This window comes from Anopheles merus, chromosome 2L (assembly GCF_017562075.2).
Source record: "Anopheles merus strain MAF chromosome 2L, AmerM5.1, whole genome shotgun sequence".
Classification (NCBI taxonomy): domain Eukaryota; kingdom Metazoa; phylum Arthropoda; class Insecta; order Diptera; family Culicidae; genus Anopheles; species Anopheles merus.
The window spans coordinates 20,961,182-20,982,585 of NC_054083.1; the positions used below are offsets into that span (position 1 = coordinate 20,961,182).

The window sequence follows — 21,404 nt, forward strand, 5'->3', positions numbered from 1 at the left end:
TATCATATTTGCTTTCTTCAACTTATTTTTAATCAAACTTCGCTTTTCTTCTTGCGTGGGAGAATACTGTAGCAATAACCGATTTCTTGGAGTAGCAGTCTATCTAGTATTAATGTACTCACACGTTGTAATCAGAAATAGATTGCACCTAGCATTTGTTATCTTTCAATTCTAGTACAAACGTGATGCATTGCTGCATAGGTGCATTACGTTGACTATCAAAATTAGTGAATTGCGATAAGATAAAATGTAAACAATCAAGCTTGATATACACTTGATCTCTAGAATGAGCTCTAGAAACAAAAATGTAATGCTCTTTTACTTGCAAAACAACATTTTTAAACTAATCATAATGCTATGATTCATTTATTTTCTATAACCCTAATTGAATAACGCCATCTTTAGAAGATAAACCGAATGCGTCCACCAGCTTCGTCCCGCAGCGGTGACCTACGCTCAACGTACTCCTCAAACGCATCCAAATCGATCGGACCTTGCTGAAGATCCATACCGTCACGGGGGAACGTTGCGAACAGATCACCTCCCTCCGCAAGGAACTCCGACACGACTACCCGATACTCCCGGAACGGATTGACTGGTTCGTACACTTCTCCACTACATTGCTGGCAGAGCACCTCCAGCGAAACCAAACGGCGGCCCGGTGGATTGTTGATACGGTACGTAGCACGCAAACCGGATACCTGCAGCAGATCCCAAGCTTGAACTGTTCCATTGCTAACTGTTGCGGTGCTGACACTGTATTCCAACACGCGCATAATGTGATTACCACGCAAAAGCATCGAGTACAGCCGATTCTCAAAGGGTAACACTTCGAACAGCTGCTTGTAAGTTACCGTGCCGGCTTGAAGATCTCCACGAATTCCGCCACGGTTCTGTAGTGCGATAGCGTTATAAACGGGGAAGAAAGCTCGCACCATGGAGTCGGTAATCAGCGTGCCAAGCAAACACTCTCCCGTCACACAATCCTGTCGAGACATATCTACCTCCGCCACGGCGACCGTACGATTTCCAAGCGTTTCCACCTCCATGCGGAACGGCTCCAGCGCTGACATAACGGCCGGATCTTCAGGTACGCTGGCATCAAGAAACACTGGATTGCCTTCCCATTGTTCGATCTCACCGTCCTCGTTGAAGAAGAGCGTCAGATTGCCTACCAAGCGTCCGTACGACCCCGCTTGCACTACCAGTACACGGCGGCCATCGGGCTGGAATTCGACTGTCGGGTAGTCGCCTTCGACCTCCAGTGGGAAAGCGGTAGCATCACCATTGAATAGCACGGTGTTGGAGTTTCCTCCCACTATTAAATCCACGTGTGGACCACAGTTGCGAGCCATTCTTCGCTCGCTATTATGTCCGTAGTACGAGAGTACTATCACGATGTCGACACCATCCGCAGCCAAGCGAGCCGATTCTTCGCGGACGGCTTCCACGGGATCGCTGAAGGTTAGATTTCCTGGATTTCCGATAGCGCTCACGTCGGGCCGGATAACGCCAAGAATGCCGATGCGACGACCTGACCGTTCGACCACTACCGATCGCTCGAAGTTGACGAACGACTGTTCAGCCGAGTTGTCTACGTTGGTGAGTACGATGGGCGTTTCCGATGCCTCCATGAAAGGGTTTAGACCCTCGAGTCCGTGGAAGAAATCAAATCGACCAAGCGTCTGTAAGGAAATTAAAACATAGAGGTTTACTTCTTGACATCGCAACACAAAGGTTCGGTGACAACTTACCATAGCATCGGCTGGCAGTACGTTCAGCATGGCCGCTACGACCTCCCAGCGGTGTACGGTGTACCAGAGCGTACCCTTAAAGCTTCCGCCAGAGTTCACGTAGAGCGAGTTTTCGGCTTCCACTTGCAGCTGACGGACGACGCTCACCTGGCGCGGATAGCCGCCCTGGCACCGTTCCTGTCCAACACAGGTGAAACCTTCCAGGTTAACCTGGTTATACCGTGCGTAGAGGTCGTTGAAATGGATAACGGTCAGCGGGAACAGTGGTCCATCTTGTTGAGCTTGGGCGAAGCTCACCAAAGCCACCGCTACCGCAAGCGCCACAGTTAGCTGCCTGATCTGCTTCATGTTACCTTTTCAAAGCTATCACACGAGCTGAACAGACCTTGCAATGCTGTTAAATGGTAAACTCACAATCCCAATCCTATTTCACAACATACTGGGCCTGATAACTATATTACGATAGCATTATCAAGGCACGGTTACGAAGCAATCGATTGAGCTAAGTGATGTACACATGTGTTGTAATTTCAGATTGTAGCTCAGCCGGTCTCGTAGTGCAGTCGTCAACTCGTGCGACTTAACAACATGCCCGTCATGGGTTCAATCCCCAAATGGACCGTGCCGCCATACGTAGGACTGACTATCCTGCTATGGGGGGAAATCAATTAGTCTCTGAAAGCCAAACCCACAAGTGGTGCAGGCAGGCCTTGACCGACAACGGTTGTTGAGCCAAAGAAAAAAAAAAAAAAAAAAAAAAAAAAAAAAAAAAAAAAAAAAAAAAAAAAAAAAAAAAGCTCAGTACGATTAACCTTTTTGTATGTAGCTTGCATGCGTTTGTTGCGTTTGTTTATTTATGTTCTCGTCCTATAGAAGTGAATCATTCTTAATTCTTGCACTGCGAGGATTCTCTAACCTGTATTTATAATAAATCTACAATGTAGATTGCTCCTTCTCCTTCTACACCTTTCAATCCTTCAAGAAGACCCCTATATGTTTAAGTAACATCACTACATAAATTAAACTAGAATTCCTACAATATTTCCTACGCTGAATTTCTGCGCTATTCCTACAATACAAATGTTTGTCGGATATGGCTTGTCGACGAGCAGTGTTAGTTATTGTAGAACCTCTACCTGAAACAGCGTGTATAATCAGGTAGAACTATTTCATGTACAGATGATTGGTTGATTGGTTTCAGGATCGTTAAGGGTTCTTGATCGGTTGCAGGACCAGTATAGGTTTATGATTGGTTCCAGAGCCGGTCCTGTAACTGATACTGAACCTATATCAGTTACAGGACCTGTACGGAAACAATATAGGTTGCAGGATCAGTATGTGTTCATGATTAGTTCCAGTACCGGAATGGGTTAATATTCGGTTCCAAAACCGGTGTAAGTTCATGATCGGTATGAGTTATGAGTTAGTGATCGGTTTTATGTTCAGTTTGGGTTCATGATCGGTTCCTAGACCGGTAGGGTTTCCTGATCAGTTGCAGGAATGATATGTGCTCAACATAGGTTTCTGGACCGGTAGGAGTTCTTGATCAGTGTCAGGATCGGTAAGGGTTCAGCATCAGTTTCAGAACCTGTATGGATTCATTATGTCGTGAATGTGCGACGAAGACGTAGTACCTGCTTGCAAGGTCGTCATCGGAGACCTCAATGCTGAGATCGGACAAGAGGAGGCATATACACCAATGATTGGAAGCTTCAGCGCCCACCAGCTGACAAACTTTGCCTCCTCGGCCGCTTACCACGTAGAGAGAAAGAGGAATGGTTCGACGAAGAGTGCAGACGAGCACTATCCGAGAAGAATGCAGCGCGCACCCGTATGCTACGGCATGAAACCCGTCAGAATATGGAGTCCTACAGACTAGTGAATCGCACCGGAATCGCACCCACGGCTCGGAATCGCTTCCGAGCATTGCTACTCCGGCTCCGATTCCGAAAAATTGAAACCGTCGATTCCGCCCGGAGCCGTCGGAGCCGTTCAGAGCCGTCCGGAGCCGTCCGGAGCCGTCGGAGCTGTCCGGAGCCGCTAGTCGGCAGCTGGAGCCGTCGGAGCCGTCGGAGCCATCCGGAACCGTCGGAGCCGTTGGAGCCATTGGAGCTGTGCGGAGCCGTTGGAGCCGTCGGAGCCGTCCGGAGCCGTCGGAGCAGTCGGAGCTGCCGGAGCCGCCGAAGCCGCTAGTCGGCAGCTGGAGCCGATCGGAGCCGAAGTAGCAGTTGGAGCCGATCGGAGCCGGTTGGAGCCGTCCGGAGCCGATCGGAGCCGTCGTAGTCGTTGGAGCCGTCGTAGTCCTTGGAGCCGACGGAGTCGGTTGGAGCCGTCCGGAACCGACGGAGCCGACGGAGCCGTTCGGGGCGCTTTAATTTCCCGATATCAGTGATGATATCATTTTAAAAAACAGCTTACGAGTAAAAAAAACAGTCTTCTTCATTTATTGCTCTGAAGTTTTTTTTTGTATTTTTTTTAAATAAAGTCAAAAACAATTGTTTGCTCCGTATATATATATAGCAAAAAATATGAATCAAACTATTATTGATCTTTATTTTCATAAAAGATAGACGGATGATTGATAGTTATATTATTTGTCTTGTCCATGTGCCATCATGTTATTCGGTAAAAAACAAGTGCGGCCAAAACCATATACGTTAGTCGATGTAAACAACCGTGCAAAACTGCCATAATTACACTCGTCTGCCTCGTTGTTTCGTATTTTATCAAACCCACCTCCCGTCATAGTTCTATTGCTCCTTGACCTCCTAGTTTGATTCATTTTTTCCTATATATATAAGGAGCAAACAATTATTTTTGATTATTTTTGAAAAAAAAAAAAACACAAAAAAACTTCAGAGCAATAAATGAAGAAGACTCTTTTTTTACTCGTGAGCTGTTTTTTTAAATAAAATTATCGCTAATATCGGGAAATTAAAGCGCTGCAGAATACTTCCGACTATTACAACTACTCCGACGGCTCCAACTGGCTCCGTCGGCTTCGACGGCACCGACGGCCCCAACGGCTCCAACCGGCTCCGTCGGCTCCAACGACTACGACGGCTCCGGCCGGCTCCGGACGGCTCCGGACGGCTCCGGACGGCTCCGGACGGCTCCGGCCGGCTCCGGCCGGCTCCGGACGGCTCCGTCGGCTCCGTCGGCTCCAACTGCTACGACGGCTCCGACCGGCTCCAGCTGCCAACTAACGGCTCCCGACGGCTCCGACGACTCGGAGAGTTAGTGAGTTAGTGATCGGTTTTATGTTCAGTTTGGGTTCATGATCGGTTCCTAGACCGGTAGGGTTTCCTGATCAGTTGCAGGAATGATATGTGCTCAACATAGGTTTCTGGACCGGTAGGAGTTCTTGATCAGTGTCAGGATCGGTAAGGGTTCAGCATCAGTTTCAGAACCTGTATGGATTCATTATGTCGTGAATGTGCGACGAAGACGTAGTACCTGCTTGCAAGGTCGTCATCGGAGACCTCAATGCTGAGATCGGACAAGAGGAGGCATATACACCAATGATTGGAAGCTTCAGCGCCCACCAGCTGACAAACTTTGCCTCCTCGGCCGCTTACCACGTAGAGAGAAAGAGGAATGGTTCGACGAAGAGTGCAGACGAGCACTATCCGAGAAGAATGCAGCGCACACCCGTATGCTACGGCATGAAACCCGTCAGAATATGGAGTCCTACAGACTAGTGAATCGCACCGGAATCGCACCCACGGCTCGGAATCGCTTCCGAGCATTGCTACTCCGGCTCCGATTCCGAAAAATTGAAACCGTCGATTCCGCCCGGAGCCGTCGGAGCCGTTCAGAGCCGTCCGGAGCCGTCCGGAGCCGTCGGAGCTGTCCGGAGCCGCTAGTCGGCAGCTGGAGCCGTCGGAGCCGTCGGAGCCATCCGAAGCCGCTAGTCGGCAGCTAGAGGCGTCGGAGCCGTCAGGAACCGTCGGAGCCGTTGGAGCCATTGGAGCTGTGCGGAGCCGTTGGAGCCGTCGGAGCCGTCCGGAGCCGTCGGAGCAGTCGGAGCTGCCGGAGCCGCCGAAGCCGCTAGTCGGCAGCTGGAGCCGATCGGAGCCGAAGTAGCAGTTGGAGCCGATCGGAGCCGGTTGGAGCCGTCCGGAGCCGATCGGAGCCGTCGTAGTCGTTGGAGCCGTCGTAGTCCTTGGAGCCGACGGAGTCGGTTGGAGCCGTCCGGAACCGACGGAGCCGACGGAGCCGTTCGGGGCGCTTTAATTTCCCGATATCAGTGATGATATCATTTTAAAAAACAGCTTACGAGTAAAAAAAACAGTCTTCTTCATTTATTGCTCTGAAGTTTTTTTTTGTATTTTTTTTAAATAAAGTCAAAAACAATTGTTTGCTCCGTATATATATATAGCAAAAAATATGAATCAAACTATTATTGATCTTTATTTTCATAAAAGATAGACGGATGATTGATAGTTATATTATTTGTCTTGTCCATGTGCCATCATGTTATTCGGTAAAAAACAAGTGCGGCCAAAACCATATACGTTAGTCGATGTAAACAACCGTGCAAAACTGCCATAATTACACTCGTCTGCCTCGTTGTTTCGTATTTTATCAAACCCACCTCCCGTCATAGTTCTATTGCTCCTTGACCTCCTAGTTTGATTCATTTTTTTCCTATATATATAAGGAGCAAACAATTATTTTTGATTATTTTTGAAAAAAAAAAAACACAAAAAAACTTCAGAGCAATAAATGAAGAAGACTCTTTTTTTACTCGTGAGCTGTTTTTTTAAATAAAATTATCGCTAATATCGGGAAATTAAAGCGCTGCAGAATACTTCCGACTATTACAACTACTCCGACGGCTCCAACTGGCTCCGTCGGCTTCGACGGCACCGACGGCCCCAACGGCTCCAACCGGCTCCGTCGGCTCCAACGACTACGACGGCTCCGGCCGGCTCCGGACGGCTCCGGACGGCTCCGGACGGCTCCGGACGGCTCCGGCCGGCTCCGGCCGGCTCCGGACGGCTCCGTCGGCTCCGTCGGCTCCAACTGCTACGACGGCTCCGACCGGCTCCAGCTGCCAACTAACGGCTCCCGACGGCTCCGACGACTCGGAGAGTTAGTGAGTTAGTGATCGGTTTTATGTTCAGTTTGGGTTCATGATCGGTTCCTAGACCGGTAGGGTTTCCTGATCAGTTGCAGGAATGATATGTGCTCAACATAGGTTTCTGGACCGGTAGGAGTTCTTGATCAGTGTCAGGATCGGTAAGGGTTCAGCATCAGTTTCAGAACCTGTATGGATTCATTATGTCGTGAATGTGCGACGAAGACGTAGTACCTGCTTGCAAGGTCGTCATCGGAGACCTCAATGCTGAGATCGGACAAGAGGAGGCATATACACCAATGATTGGAAGCTTCAGCGCCCACCAGCTGACAAACTTTGCCTCCTCGGCCGCTTACCACGTAGAGAGAAAGAGGAATGGTTCGACGAAGAGTGCAGACGAGCACTATCCGAGAAGAATGCAGCGCGCACCCGTATGCTACGGCATGAAACCCGTCAGAATATGGAGTCCTACAGACTAGTGAATCGCACCGGAATCGCACCCACGGCTCGGAATCGCTTCCGAGCATTGCTACTCCGGCTCCGATTCCGAAAAATTGAAACCGTCGATTCCGCCCGGAGCCGTCGGAGCCGTTCAGAGCCGTCCGGAGCCGTCCGGAGCCGTCGGAGCTGTCCGGAGCCGCTAGTCGGCAGCTGGAGCCGTCGGAGCCGTCGGAGCCATCCGAAGCCGCTAGTCGGCAGCTAGAGGCGTCGGAGCCGTCAGGAACCGTCGGAGCCGTTGGAGCCATTGGAGCTGTGCGGAGCCGTTGGAGCCGTCGGAGCCGTCCGGAGCCGTCGGAGCAGTCGGAGCTGCCGGAGCCGCCGAAGCCGCTAGTCGGCAGCTGGAGCCGATCGGAGCCGAAGTAGCAGTTGGAGCCGATCGGAGCCGGTTGGAGCCGTCCGGAGCCGATCGGAGCCGTCGTAGTCGTTGGAGCCGTCGTAGTCCTTGGAGCCGACGGAGTCGGTTGGAGCCGTCCGGAACCGACGGAGCCGACGGAGCCGTTCGGGGCGCTTTAATTTCCCGATATCAGTGATGATATCATTTTAAAAAACAGCTTACGAGTAAAAAAAACAGTCTTCTTCATTTATTGCTCTGAAGTTTTTTTTTGTATTTTTTTTAAATAAAGTCAAAAACAATTGTTTGCTCCGTATATATATATATATATAGCAAAAAATATGAATCAAACTATTATTGATCTTTATTTTCATAAAAGATAGACGGATGATTGATAGTTATATTATTTGTCTTGTCCATGTGCCATCATGTTATTCGGTAAAAAACAAATGCGGCCAAAACCATATACGTTGCCATAATTACACTCGTCTGCCTCGTTGTTTCGTATTTTATCAAACCCACCTCCCGTCATAGTTCTATTGCTCCTTGACCTCCTAGTTTGATTCATTTTTTTCCTATATATATAAGGAGCAAACGATTATTTTTGATTATTTTTGAAAAAAAAACACAAAAAAACTTCAGAGCAATAAATGAAGAAGACTCTTTTTTTACTCGTGAGCTGTTTTTTTAAATAAAATTATCGCTAATATCGGGAAATTAAAGCGCTGCAGAATACTTCCGACTATTACAACTACTCCGACGGCTCCAACTGGCTCCGTCGGCTTCGACGGCACCGACGGCCCCAACGGCTCCAACCGGCTCCGTCGGCTCCAACGACTACGACGGCTCCGGCCGGCTCCGGACGGCTCCGGACGGCTCCGGACGGCTCCGGACGGCTCCGGCCGGCTCCGGCCGGCTCCGGACGGCTCCGTCGGCTCCGTCGGCTCCAACTGCTACGACGGCTCCGACCGGCTCCAGCTGCCAACTAACGGCTCCCGACGGCTCCGACGGCGCCGACGACTCCAACGGCTCTAACGGCTCCAACGGCTCCGACGGCTCCAGCTGCTGACTAGCGGCTCCGGACGGCTCCGGACGGCTCCGAGGTCGGAGTTTTCCACCTACCTTCCGGAGCCGCTTCCAATTTTGGCGGAGTCATTCGGAAGCGATTCCGGATTTTTTGAATTTACCCATCACTACTACAGCCTACAGGACAAAGCAAATCCTGGTCTTCCAGGCCAAACAGTGCCTTTTTGCCAAAGTTGATGAACAACTCCTGGAGCAGCTAGTCCCAGCCCCAGTCGGGGGACACCTGCTTGTTTTACAGGAGATTGCTGGGATGCGGAAGGAAATCTCCTGACGTACGAGCAGGAGGTGATCGAAAGCTGGAAGTGCTACTTCGAAGGACACCTGAATGGAGCAGAGGCAAGAGAGGCTGGCGCAAGTGACAGAATAAAGCAACCACCACAGTAGCAGCACAGCAGTAACACCAACAGCATTGGCGCCGACGACGAGGTGCCCCCGCCATCTCTTAATGAGATTGCCAGCGCCATTAAGCAGCTTAAAAGTAATAAGTCTGCTGGCTGCGATGGACTGGCCGAGCTCTTCAAGATGGGACCGAAGAGGCTTACCGTCGAACTGCATCAGCTGATCGTGAAAGTTTGGGGGCACGAGGAGCTACCGAAAGAGTGAAAGCTGGGTGTTATTCACCCAATCTACCAAAAAGGGCGACAGGCTAGATTGCTCGAATTTTCGAGCCATCACAGTCCTTTATGCCGCCTACAAGATTCTATCCCACATCCGGTTCTGCAGACTTGCGTCCCTTGCTACAAATTTTGTCGGCAGCAACCAAGTTGGGTTTGTTGGATGCACATCCACCACCGACCAAATTTTCATTCTACGGCACAGGCTCCAGAAGTGCCGAGACCGTCAGATCCCTACGCACCGCCTGTTCATCGACTTCAAGGTGGCCTACGACACCATAGACCCGAATGACCTATGGAAAATCATAAAGTGATTCCATTTCCCTGGAAAATTGATTCGGCTATTAGAGGCCACAATGAATGGGGTGCAGTGCAAGGTGAGAGTATCGAGCTTGATGTCGGAATCATTCGAATCTCACAGGGGTCTGAGGCAAGGTGACAGAATCTTCTGTCTCCTCTTCAACATTGCCCTGGAAGGTGTCATTCGAATCGCGGGGCTAGTCAACAACATCCGTGGCACGATCCTCTACCGGTCTCTTCAATGTCTTCGCTTCGCTGATGATATCGACATCATTGGCAGGACAACAGCGAAGGTGTGTGAGGCGTACACTCGACTCAAACGCGCAGCAAAAATTGGAATCAGAATCAATGGGACGAAGGCGTAGTACCTGCATGCCGGAGACTCAGACCACCTGAGAAGCAATGTATTAATTGACGGCGACAACCTCGAGTTAGTAAAGGAGTTCTGCTATCTCGGGACGGTCGTTATTTCGAATAACGAAATCAGCAGCGAAATCCGGAATCGTGCATACTATGGGTCTCACCAACCGGTGAGATCCAGAAGATTTCAATCCCGCACGAGATGTGAGACATATCGGAGATTGGTTGTCTACATGGATGGAAGGCTACAGTCAGGGACTGAGCATCCTGGAGAATTGTTGTTGACCGAGCCATGTCACACTGACGTACTCTATTATGAGCAGGCCAACGAAAGAAAGAAAGAGAGAGAGAGATAGAGAGAGAGAGAGAGAGAAAGAGAGAGAGAGAGAGATTCATGATTGGTTCCAGGACCGATAAGGGTTCAAGAGCAGTTCCAAGACCGATATGAGTTCAGTACCAGTTTTTGGGTGTAGTATCAAGTTAGTTCCTGGATTTGTATGGGTACTGTATCGGTTACAGAACCAGTATCGGTTACAGAACCGGTATCGGTTTAGTTTTATGTCTCTTGGATTACGAATACTACAGATCAGTTTTTTGCCAGTGTATTTTGACGTAATTTTCAATTAAACTGAATTGAAGTACTATGGTTTATAGAAAGTCCTCCTCAACCATTTATGTCCATGTTGCAATCTACAAAGGCCCACTCATCCAACATGGCGAACAATGTCCGAACCTGCTGCCCTTCTGTTCTATCTAGACACCTTAATCGTGATTTTCCTGTAGGTTGTCTAGAGACCTATGACGACCTGTGTTACAGACACAATTTATTACGGAGAGACTAGAGAGACTTCACTTTATGTAAGATATTCGTTTACAGTACCGTAGTGTATCAGTTCATGTGTGTGGTGATGTTCGTGAAAATATGAGGAAAAAATGCTTACTAACGGAAAAAAAACGTTTTACTAATTTCAGTATCAAAATAGCCAAACGATTTGGCTTAGTGACAAATTGTATTGTTTTTGTGTACGGTACAATCATCAAACAAATGTAGCATATCTGCTAAACAGAACTTATTATAAACTACACTATCAACTATAGACTCATTGTAACACACCTCGAAAAGCCGAATCACAACATTGCAATACGTATTATTATAACACACTCAGCAAATCAGATCATACCATAACAAAGCAACCGGAAGAATTCAGGCACCATCGTTCAAAAAAAAACAATTGAGACACATTTATCGAAAACAACCGAAACGCGCAACCAAAGCAATTCAAGCGTTACTGTAGCAAAATAGACAAACTGAGAACGCATAGCAGCTTATCGCTAAAAGCGCTGCGTAGGCAAAGATCGACCAACGCACCCGTTCCTTGGCTAGAACAGTTGAAAGTTTCCAGAACCTTTGTAACACTAAAAGCGCAGCATAGGCACAAATTGACAGACACCTCACTCCAATACAATGTATGAATTGCACCTCATATCAATAACCTTAAATTAGGACAAAAACACATTCCAAAACCAAAATGTACGAAACCCATTGAGTATAAATAAAACCAATTCCGACCGTGGCAAGTCAGATTCGTTCGGACTGCCAAGATAGGACGTTACGCTTCCTAATACTTCGCCTTCCAACTTATTTCAAGAGCTTAGTTATGTCCCCCTAGCCGGTCTCATGGTTCAGTCGTCAACTCGTACGACGTAACAACATGCCCGTCATGGGTTCAAGCCCCAAATAGACCGTGCCGCCATACGTAGGACTGACTATCCTGCTATGGGGGGGGAAATCAATAAGTCACTGAAAGCCAACCCCACAAGTGGGTTGGCAGGCCTTGACCGGCATCGGTTGTTGAGCCAAACAAGAAGAAGAAGAGTTATGTCCCCCTACCCAAAGTAAGGCTTCTAAACTCCAACGTTTCTAGTAAGGAAAACCTCCTAAAGGTTTCTATGATCGCCTGGACGATCAAGTGTCCGAAAAGTCCGCTTCGAACAAAGTGTTATTCCACCTCGGCTCATGTACAGTATGTACCGTATCTAAAACCGAACATATTACATGGCGACTGTAACGATCGCCAAACCTATTACACAAAGACAGGAGCTCAAAGGTTTCATAAAATTAAAAATTAAAATAATTAAAAAATTGAATTTTGTGAAGTTCAAAAATTGTTAAATGTGACACAAAGTCAATAAGATACAATGTATATAATAAAGGTTTATATGACCTTGTAAACTCTTTGAACAAAGATTTTTTACATTTTCGTGTTGAAAAATAACATTCTCCAAATTAACAGTAATATACATTTATTTCTTACAATCCTAATTGAATAACGCCATCTTTAGAAGACAAACCGAATGCGTCCACCAGCTTCGTCCCGCAGCGGTGATCTACGCTCAACGTACTCCTCAAACGCATCCAAATCGATCGGACCTTGCTGAAGATCCATACCGTAACGAGCGAACGCGGAAAACCGATCACCACCCTCCGCCAAAAAATCCGTAACGACTACTCGATACTCCCGGAACGGATTGACCGGTTCGTACACCTCTCCACTACATTGCTGGCAGAGCACCTCCAGCGAAACCAAACGGCGGCCCGGTGGATTGTTGATGCGGTACGTAGCACGCAAACCGGATACCTGCAGCAGATCCCTAGCCTGAACCGTTCCATTGTTCACCGAGGCAGTTCGGACACTGTCTTCCAGCACGGTCATAATGTGATTACCACGCAAAAGCATCGAGTACAGCCGATTCTCAAAGGGTAACACTTCGAACAGCTGCTTGTAAGTTACCGTGCCGGCTTGAAGATCTCCACGAATTCCGCCACGGTTCTGTAGCGCGATAGCGTTATAAACGGGGAAGAAAGCTCGCACCATGGAGTCGGTAATCAGCGTTCCAAGTAAACACTCTCCCGTCACACAATCCTGTCGAGACATATCTACCTCCGCCACGGCGACAGTACGATTTCCAAGCGTTTCCACCTCCATGCGGAACGGCTCCAGCGCTGACATAACGGCCGGATCTTCAGGTACGCTGGCATCAAGAAACACTGGATTGCCTTCCCATTGTTCGATCTCACCGTCCTCGTTGAAGAAGAGCGTCAGATTGCCTACCAAGCGTCCGTACGACCCCGCTTGCACTACCAGTACACGGCGGCCATCGGGCTGGAATTCGACTGTCGGGTAGTCGCCTTCGACCTCCAGTGGGAAAGCGGTAGCATCACCATTGAATAGCACGGTGTTGGAGTTTCCTCCCACTATTAAATCCACGTGTGGACCACAGTTGCGAGCCATTCTTCGCTCGCTATTATGTCCGTAGTACGAGAGTACTATCACGATGTCGACACCATCCGCAGCCAAGCGAGCCGATTCTTCGCGGACGGCTTCCACGGGATCGCTGAAGGTTAGATTTCCTGGATTTCCGATAGCGCTCACGTCGGGCCGGATAACGCCAAGAATGCCGATGCGACGACCTGACCGTTCGACCACTACCGATCGCTCGAAGTTGACGAACGACTGTTCAGCCGAGTTGTCTACGTTGGTGAGTACGATGGGCGTTTCCGATGCCTCCATGAAAGGGTTTAGACCCTCGAGTCCGTGGAAGAAATCAAATCGACCAAGCGTCTGTAAGGAAATTAAAACATAGAGGTTTACTTCTTGACATCGCAACACAAAGGTTCGGTGACAACTTACCATAGCATCGGCTGGCAGTACGTTCAGCATGGCCGCTACGACCTCCCAGCGGTGTATGGTGTACCAGAGCGTACCCTTAAAGCTTCCGCCAGAGTTCACGTAGAGCGAGTTTTCGGCTTCCACTTGCAGCTGACGGACGACGCTCACCTGGCGCGGATAGCCGCCCTGGCACCGTTCCTGTCCAACACAGGTGAAACCTTCCAGGTTAACCTGGTTATACCGTGCGTAGAGGTCGTTGAAATGGATAACGGTCAACGGGAACAGTGGTCCATCTTGTTGAGCTTGGGCGAAGCTCACCAAAGCCACCGCTACCGCAAGCGCCACAGTTAGCTGCCTGATCTGCTTCATGTTACCTTTTCAAAGCTATCACACGAACTGAACAGTCTGTTCATAGCGGTTTTATAGTAAATTCTCTAACCCAAATTCTATTTCACCACATACTCGGCCTGATAACTGTATTACGATAGCATTATCAAGGCATGGTTACGAATCAGTATAATGGAGCTCAGCGATGTTGTGTTGTAATACCAGATTAAACCTTAGTATGATGGCTGGAAAATTAAAACTAATGTTTGTCAATTTAAGTACATGACGGATAAGTTACTTTCAGAGTACATGGAAAGAATAGTAACAGAGCCGATCCTCTTATGGTAATAAATATGTCACTGAAAGCCAAGCCCACTAGTGGCACAGACAGGCCTCGGCCGACAACGGTTGTTGTGCTAAAGAAGAAGAAGAAGAAGAAGAAGAAGAAGAAGAAGAAATAGAGTCGTTGTTTGAAGGATTTGCTTAAAATTAAATGTTTGAGAATTTGTAGCTGTCGGAATTGGTTCACCTGACAAAGGTAACGCTGTTTTCCTTTACAAGTGAATCGTTCTAAATTGATTGGTTGCACTACGAGGACTCTGTATACTGAACTTCAAATAAGTCTCAAGTATAGAGACACATTCATCTTTTATTCCTTCTAGACGATCCTCATAGTTGTGAAACATGTTAACAAATAATACTAAGAAGTTCAGGTCAGTTGTGTTCCAATGTATTTTGACATATTTTTCATTTGACTACCGTAGAGAACTAAAGTGTATGGAAAGTCCTCTTCAATCATTTCGATCCACGTTTCAATCTGCATAGAAAAACATATCTTTCACGGTAACCAAAATTAAAACCTCACGTGTACTTTATTTAACCACCTTATGACTACTGGGTCGTCTAGAAACAGTGTTACGGAAACAAATTTCAGTATAAAAATTGCCAATTGAGTTGTGTTAGAGACAACATGTTTTTTTTTTGTTGTTGTTTACATATTTATCATCAAACTTTACTCTGTGTGAAAGTTTATCTTTTTGATGTTTAGACTGAAGCTCAAAAGCCGCTATTAATTTTATTAAAATAATCAACTATATTGCTGGAATTCAAAGCCACCAAATAAACATTATTAACTCTGAGTGTGAGTTTTTTCTATGTGTTTATATGCCATTGCTGTAGTGTTGTGAGATGCGCTTATATCGTTGAAATGGATATCCTTGGTCCATCTTGTTAGGCTGCAATCATATTCCCCAACTGAGGGCTAAATCATTTTTTCATATAACTGCGAGACGAACAATAACAAGTATATTGATATTTTTTTATACAAACTTTTCAACTCAAATCCAATTTCTCAACCACCGTTCGATAATGCACAGCTAGTAAAAGATAAGCATTGTTTGGGAATTCTTCCACGTGAGATTAGGTACAATATCCGTGCTCCACCAGACCGCCGTATCATGCCACGATTGACGAAATGCTGACAAATTGCTTCCCGCTCTAAATCGTAAACGTGACCTGAAGATGATGGTGGCATGCTATCGTTTAATCGGTGCATGCGTGCGGTGTTCGATAACGAGCCTCCGCCATGTTTCGCTTCCCTTTATCGCTCGCCCCCGGTAGGGGATGGGTTCCTACGTTACATGGTGGTTAATTCTTGTCGTCATAAAAGCGGCAAGGCAATTAATCGTACATTATCGAGCGGCAAGATAGTACTGTCCCTCTCGACCCTTGGGTTGGCAAATAAAATCTTGTAAATCCTTGTTGTAGCATTTTTTAAGATCCATTTCCCACGCCATCCCGAGTCTTGGAGCTTGTTCACTCATTAACTCTCGCACGGTACATCTCCGGCAGCGGGGGGTTTATGGAGTGCATGGTAAGATGTCACGGCGACAATTCGCGTCGCGTGCTTTCGTGTTCCTCTGGGAGCAGGGCGGCCGACCTTGATAGAACGGATAACGAACGGCTCCGGACGGGTGATACATGTGCAGCGAAATCAGCAGCGAAATCCGGAATCGTGCATACTATGGGTCTCACCAACCGGTGAGATCCAGAAGATTTCAATCCCGCACGAGATGTGAGACATATCGGAGATTGGTTGTCTACATGGATGGAAGGCTACAGTCAGGGACTGAGCATCCTGGAGAATTGTTGTTGACCGAGCCATGTCACACTGACGTACTCTATTATGAGCAGGCCAACGAAAGAAAGAAAGAGAGAGAGAGAGATAGAGAGAGAGAGAGAGAGAGAAAGAGAGAGAGAGAGATTCATGATTGGTTCCAGGACCGATAAGGGTTCAAGAGCAGTTCCAAGACCGATATGAGTTCAGTACCAGTTTTTGGGTGTAGTATCAAGTTAGTTCCTGGATTTGTATGGGTACTGTATCGGTTACAGAACCAGTATCGGTTACAGAACCGGTATCGGTTTAGTTTTATGTCTCTTGGATTACGAATACTACAGATCAGTTTTTTGCCAGTGTATTTTGACGTAATTTTCAATTAAACTGAATTGAAGTACTATGGTTTATAGAAAGTCCTCCTCAACCATTTATGTCCATGTTGCAATCTACAAAGGCCCACTCATCCAACATGGCGAACAATGTCCGAACCTGCTGCCCTTCTGTTCTATCTAGACACCTTAATCGTGATTTTCCTGTAGGTTGTCTAGAGACCTATGACGACCTGTGTTACAGACACAATTTATTACGGAGAGACTAGAGAGACTTCACTTTATGTAAGATATTCGTTTACAGTACCGTAGTGTATCAGTTCATGTGTGTGGTGATGTTCGTGAAAATATGAGGAAAAAATGCTTACTAACGGAAAAAAACGTTTTACTAATTTCAGTATCAAAATAGCCAAACGATTTGGCTTAGTGACAAATTGTATTATTTTTGTGTACGGTACAATCATCAAACAAATGTAGCATATCTGCTAAACAGAACTTATTATAAACTACACTATCAACTATAGACTCATTGTAACACACCTCGAAAAGCCGAATCACAACATTGCAATACGTATTATTATAACACACTCAGCAAATCAGATCATTCCATAACAAAGCAACCGGAAGAATTCAGGCACCATCGTTCATAAAAAAACAATTGAGACACATTTATCGAAAACAACCGAAACGCGCAACCAAAGCAATTCAAGCGTTACTGTAGCAAAATAGACAAACTGAGAACGCATAGCAACTAAGCGCTAAAAGCGCTGCGTAGGCAAAGATCGACCAACGCACCCGTTCCTTGGCTAGAACAGTTGAAAGTTTCCAGAACCTTTGTAACACTAAAAGCGCAGCATAGGCACAAATTGACAGACACCTCACTCCAATACAATGTATGAATTGCACCTCATATCAATAACCTTAAATTAGGACAAAAACACATTCCAAAACCAAAATGTACGAAACCCATTGAGTATAAATAAAACCAATTCCGACCGTGGCAAGTCAGATTCGTTCGGACTGCCAAGATAGGACGTTACGCTTCCTAATACTTCGCCTTCCAACTTATTTCAAGAGCTTAGTTATGTCCCCCTAGCCGGTCTCATGGTTCAGTCGTCAACTCGTACGACGTAACAACATGCCCGTCATGGGTTCAAGCCCCAAATAGACCGTGCCGCCATACGTAGGACTGACTATCCTGCTATGGGGGGGAAATCAATAAGTCACTGAAAGCCAACCCCACAAGTGGGTTGGCAGGCCTTGACCGGCATCGGTTGTTGAGCCAAACAAGAAGAAGAAGAGTTATGTCCCCCTACCCAAAGTAAGGCTTCTAAACTCCAACGTTTCTAGTAAGGAAAACCTCCTAAAGGTTTCTATGATCGCCTGGACGATCAAGTGTCCGAAAAGTCCGCTTCGAACAAAGTGTTATTCCACCTCGGCTCATGTACAGTATGTACCGTATCTAAAACCGAACATATTACATGGCGACTGTAACGATCGCCAAACCTATTACACAAAGACAGGAGCTCAAAGGTTTCATAAAATTAAAAATTAAAATAATTAAAAAATTGAATTTTGTGAAGTTCAAAAATTGTTAAATGTGACACAAAGTCAATAAGATACAATGTATATAATAAAGGTTTATATGACCTTGTAAACTCTTTGAACAAAGATTTTTTACATTTTCGTGTTGAAAAATAACATTCTCCAAATTAACAGTAATATACATTTATTTCTTACAATCCTAATTGAATAACGCCATCTTTAGAAGACAAACCGAATGCGTCCACCAGCTTCGTCCCGCAGCGGTGATCTACGCTCAACGTACTCCTCAAACGCATCCAAATCGATCGGACCTTGCTGAAGATCCATACCGTAACGAGCGAACGCGGAAAACCGATCACCACCCTCCGCCAAAAAATCCGTAACGACTACTCGATACTCCCGGAACGGATTGACCGGTTCGTACACCTCTCCACTACATTGCTGGCAGAGCACCTCCAGCGAAACCAAACGGCGGCCCGGTGGATTGTTGATGCGGTACGTAGCACGCAAACCGGATACCTGCAGCAGATCCCTAGCCTGAACCGTTCCATTGTTCACCGAGGCAGTTCGGACACTGTCTTCCAGCACGGTCATAATGTGATTACCACGCAAAAGCATCGAGTACAGCCGATTCTCAAAGGGTAACACTTCGAACAGCTGCTTGTAAGTTACCGTGCCGGCTTGAAGATCTCCACGAATTCCGCCACGGTTCTGTAGCGCGATAGCGTTATAAACGGGGAAGAAAGCTCGCACCATGGAGTCGGTAATCAGCGTTCCAAGTAAACACTCTCCCGTCACACAATCCTGTCGAGACATATCTACCTCCGCCACGGCGACAGTACGATTTCCAAGCGTTTCCACCTCCATGCGGAACGGCTCCAGCGCTGACATAACGGCCGGATCTTCAGGTACGCTGGCATCAAGAAACACTGGATTGCCTTCCCATTGTTCGATCTCACCGTCCTCGTTGAAGAAGAGCGTCAGATTGCCTACCAAGCGTCCGTACGACCCCGCTTGCACTACCAGTACACGGCGGCCATCGGGCTGGAATTCGACTGTCGGGTAGTCGCCTTCGACCTCCAGTGGGAAAGCGGTAGCATCACCATTGAATAGCACGGTGTTGGAGTTTCCTCCCACTATTAAATCCACGTGTGGACCACAGTTGCGAGCCATTCTTCGCTCGCTATTATGTCCGTAGTACGAGAGTACTATCACGATGTCGACACCATCCGCAGCCAAGCGAGCCGATTCTTCGCGGACGGCTTCCACGGGATCGCTGAAGGTTAGATTTCCTGGATTTCCGATAGCGCTCACGTCGGGCCGGATAACGCCAAGAATGCCGATGCGACGACCTGACCGTTCGACCACTACCGATCGCTCGAAGTTGACGAACGACTGTTCAGCCGAGTTGTCTACGTTGGTGAGTACGATGGGCGTTTCCGATGCCTCCATGAAAGGGTTTAGACCCTCGAGTCCGTGGAAGAAATCAAATCGACCAAGCGTCTGTAAGGAAATTAAAACATAGAGGTTTACTTCTTGACATCGCAACACAAAGGTTCGGTGACAACTTACCATAGCATCGGCTGGCAGTACGTTCAGCATGGCCGCTACGACCTCCCAGCGGTGTATGGTGTACCAGAGCGTACCCTTAAAGCTTCCGCCAGAGTTCACGTAGAGCGAGTTTTCGGCTTCCACTTGCAGCTGACGGACGACGCTCACCTGGCGCGGATAGCCGCCCTGGCACCGTTCCTGTCCAACACAGGTGAAACCTTCCAGGTTAACCTGGTTATACCGTGCGTAGAGGTCGTTGAAATGGATAACGGTCAACGGGAACAGTGGTCCATCTTGTTGAGCTTGGGCGAAGCTCACCAAAGCCACCGCTACCGCAAGCGCCACAGTTAGCTGCCTGATCTGCTTCATGTTACCTTTTCAAAGCTATCACACGAACTGAACAGTCTGTTCATAGCGGTTTTATAGTAAATTCTCTAACCCAAATTCTATTTCACCACATACTCGGCCTGATAACTGTATTACGATAGCATTATCAAGGCATGGTTACGAATCAGTATAATGGAGCTCAGCGATGTTGTGTTGTAATACCAGATTAAACCTTAGTATGATGGCTGGAAAATTAAAACTAATGTTTGTCAATTTAAGTACATGACGGATAAGTTACTTTCAGAGTACATGGAAAGAATAGTAACAGAGCCGATCCTCTTATGGTAATAAATATGTCACTGAAAGCCAAGCCCACTAGTGGCACAGACAGGCCTCGGCCGACAACGGTTGTTGTGCTAAAGAAGAAGAAGAAGAAGAAGAAGAAGAAGAAGAAGAAGAAGAAGAAGAAGAAGAAGAAGAAGAAGAAGAAATAGAGTCGTTGTTTGAAGGATTTGCTTAAAATTAAATGTTTGAGAATTTGTAGCTGTCGGAATTGGTTCACCTGACAAAGGTAACGCTGTTTTCCTTTACAAGTGAATCGTTCTAAATTGATTGGTTGCACTACGAGGACTCTGTATACTGAACTTCAAATAAGTCTCAAGTATAGAGACACATTCATCTTTTATTCCTTCTAGACGATCCTCATAGTTGTGAAACATGTTAACAAATAATACTAAGAAGTTCAGGTCAGTTGTGTTCCAATGTATTTTGACATATTTTTCATTTGACTACCGTAGAGAACTAAAGTGTATGGAAAGTCCTCTTCAATCATTTCGATCCACGTTTCAATCTGCATAGAAAAACATATCTTTCACGGTAACCAAAATTAAAACCTCACGTGTACTTTATTTAACCACCTTATGACTACTGGGTCGTCTAGAAACAGTGTTACGGAAACAAATTTCAGTATAAAAATTGCCAATTGAGTTGTGTTAGAGACAACATGTTTTTTTTTGTTGTTTTTTACATATTTATCATCAAACTTTACTCTGTGTGAAAGTTTATCTTTTTGATGTTTAGACTGAAGCTCAAAAGCCGCTATTAATTTTATTAAAATAATCAACTATATTGCTGGAATTCAAAGACACCAAATAAACATTATTAACTCTGAGTGTGAGTTTTTTCTATGTGTTTATATGCCATTGCTGTAGTGTTGTGAGATGCGCTTATATCGTTGAAATGGATATCCTTGGTCCATCTTGTTAGGCTGTAATCATATTCCCCAACTGAGGGCTAAATCATTTTTTCATATAACTGCGAGACGAACAATAACAAGTATATTGATATTTTTTTATACAAACTTTTCAACTCAAATCCAATTTCTCAACCACCGTTCGATAATGCACAGCTAGTAAAAGATAAGCATTGTTTGGGAATTCTTCCACGTGAGATTAGGTACAATATCCGTGCTCCACCAGACCGCCGTATCATGCCACGATTGACGAAATG

General features: G+C 46.6%; 3 protein-coding genes across 3 annotated transcripts; all 3 read right to left on the reverse strand.

Annotated features, from left to right (window-relative positions):
• Positions 1–379: 379 nt before the first annotated feature.
• LOC121594054 (apyrase-like) lies at positions 380–2,143 on the reverse strand. The gene is made up of 2 exons (XM_041916932.1): positions 1,755–2,143; positions 380–1,685 (listed from the first exon to the last, which is right to left on the reverse strand). Exons 1-2 carry the CDS (start codon positions 2,100–2,102, stop codon positions 402–404), a joined length of 1,632 nt encoding a protein of 543 aa, XP_041772866.1. The 5' UTR covers positions 2,103–2,143; the 3' UTR covers positions 380–401.
• A 10,173-nt stretch (positions 2,144–12,316) lies between these two features.
• Positions 12,317–14,109, reverse strand: LOC121593985 (apyrase-like). Its single transcript, XM_041916817.1, has 2 exons — positions 13,722–14,109; positions 12,317–13,652 (listed from the first exon to the last, which is right to left on the reverse strand). Exons 1-2 carry the CDS (start codon positions 14,067–14,069, stop codon positions 12,369–12,371), a joined length of 1,632 nt encoding a protein of 543 aa, XP_041772751.1. The 5' UTR covers positions 14,070–14,109; the 3' UTR covers positions 12,317–12,368.
• Positions 14,110–18,184: 4,075 nt separating this feature from the next.
• On the reverse strand, positions 18,185–19,977 carry LOC121593988 (apyrase-like). The gene is made up of 2 exons (XM_041916821.1): positions 19,590–19,977; positions 18,185–19,520 (listed from the first exon to the last, which is right to left on the reverse strand). Exons 1-2 carry the CDS (start codon positions 19,935–19,937, stop codon positions 18,237–18,239), a joined length of 1,632 nt encoding a protein of 543 aa, XP_041772755.1. The 5' UTR covers positions 19,938–19,977; the 3' UTR covers positions 18,185–18,236.
• Positions 19,978–21,404: the final 1,427 nt, after the last annotated feature.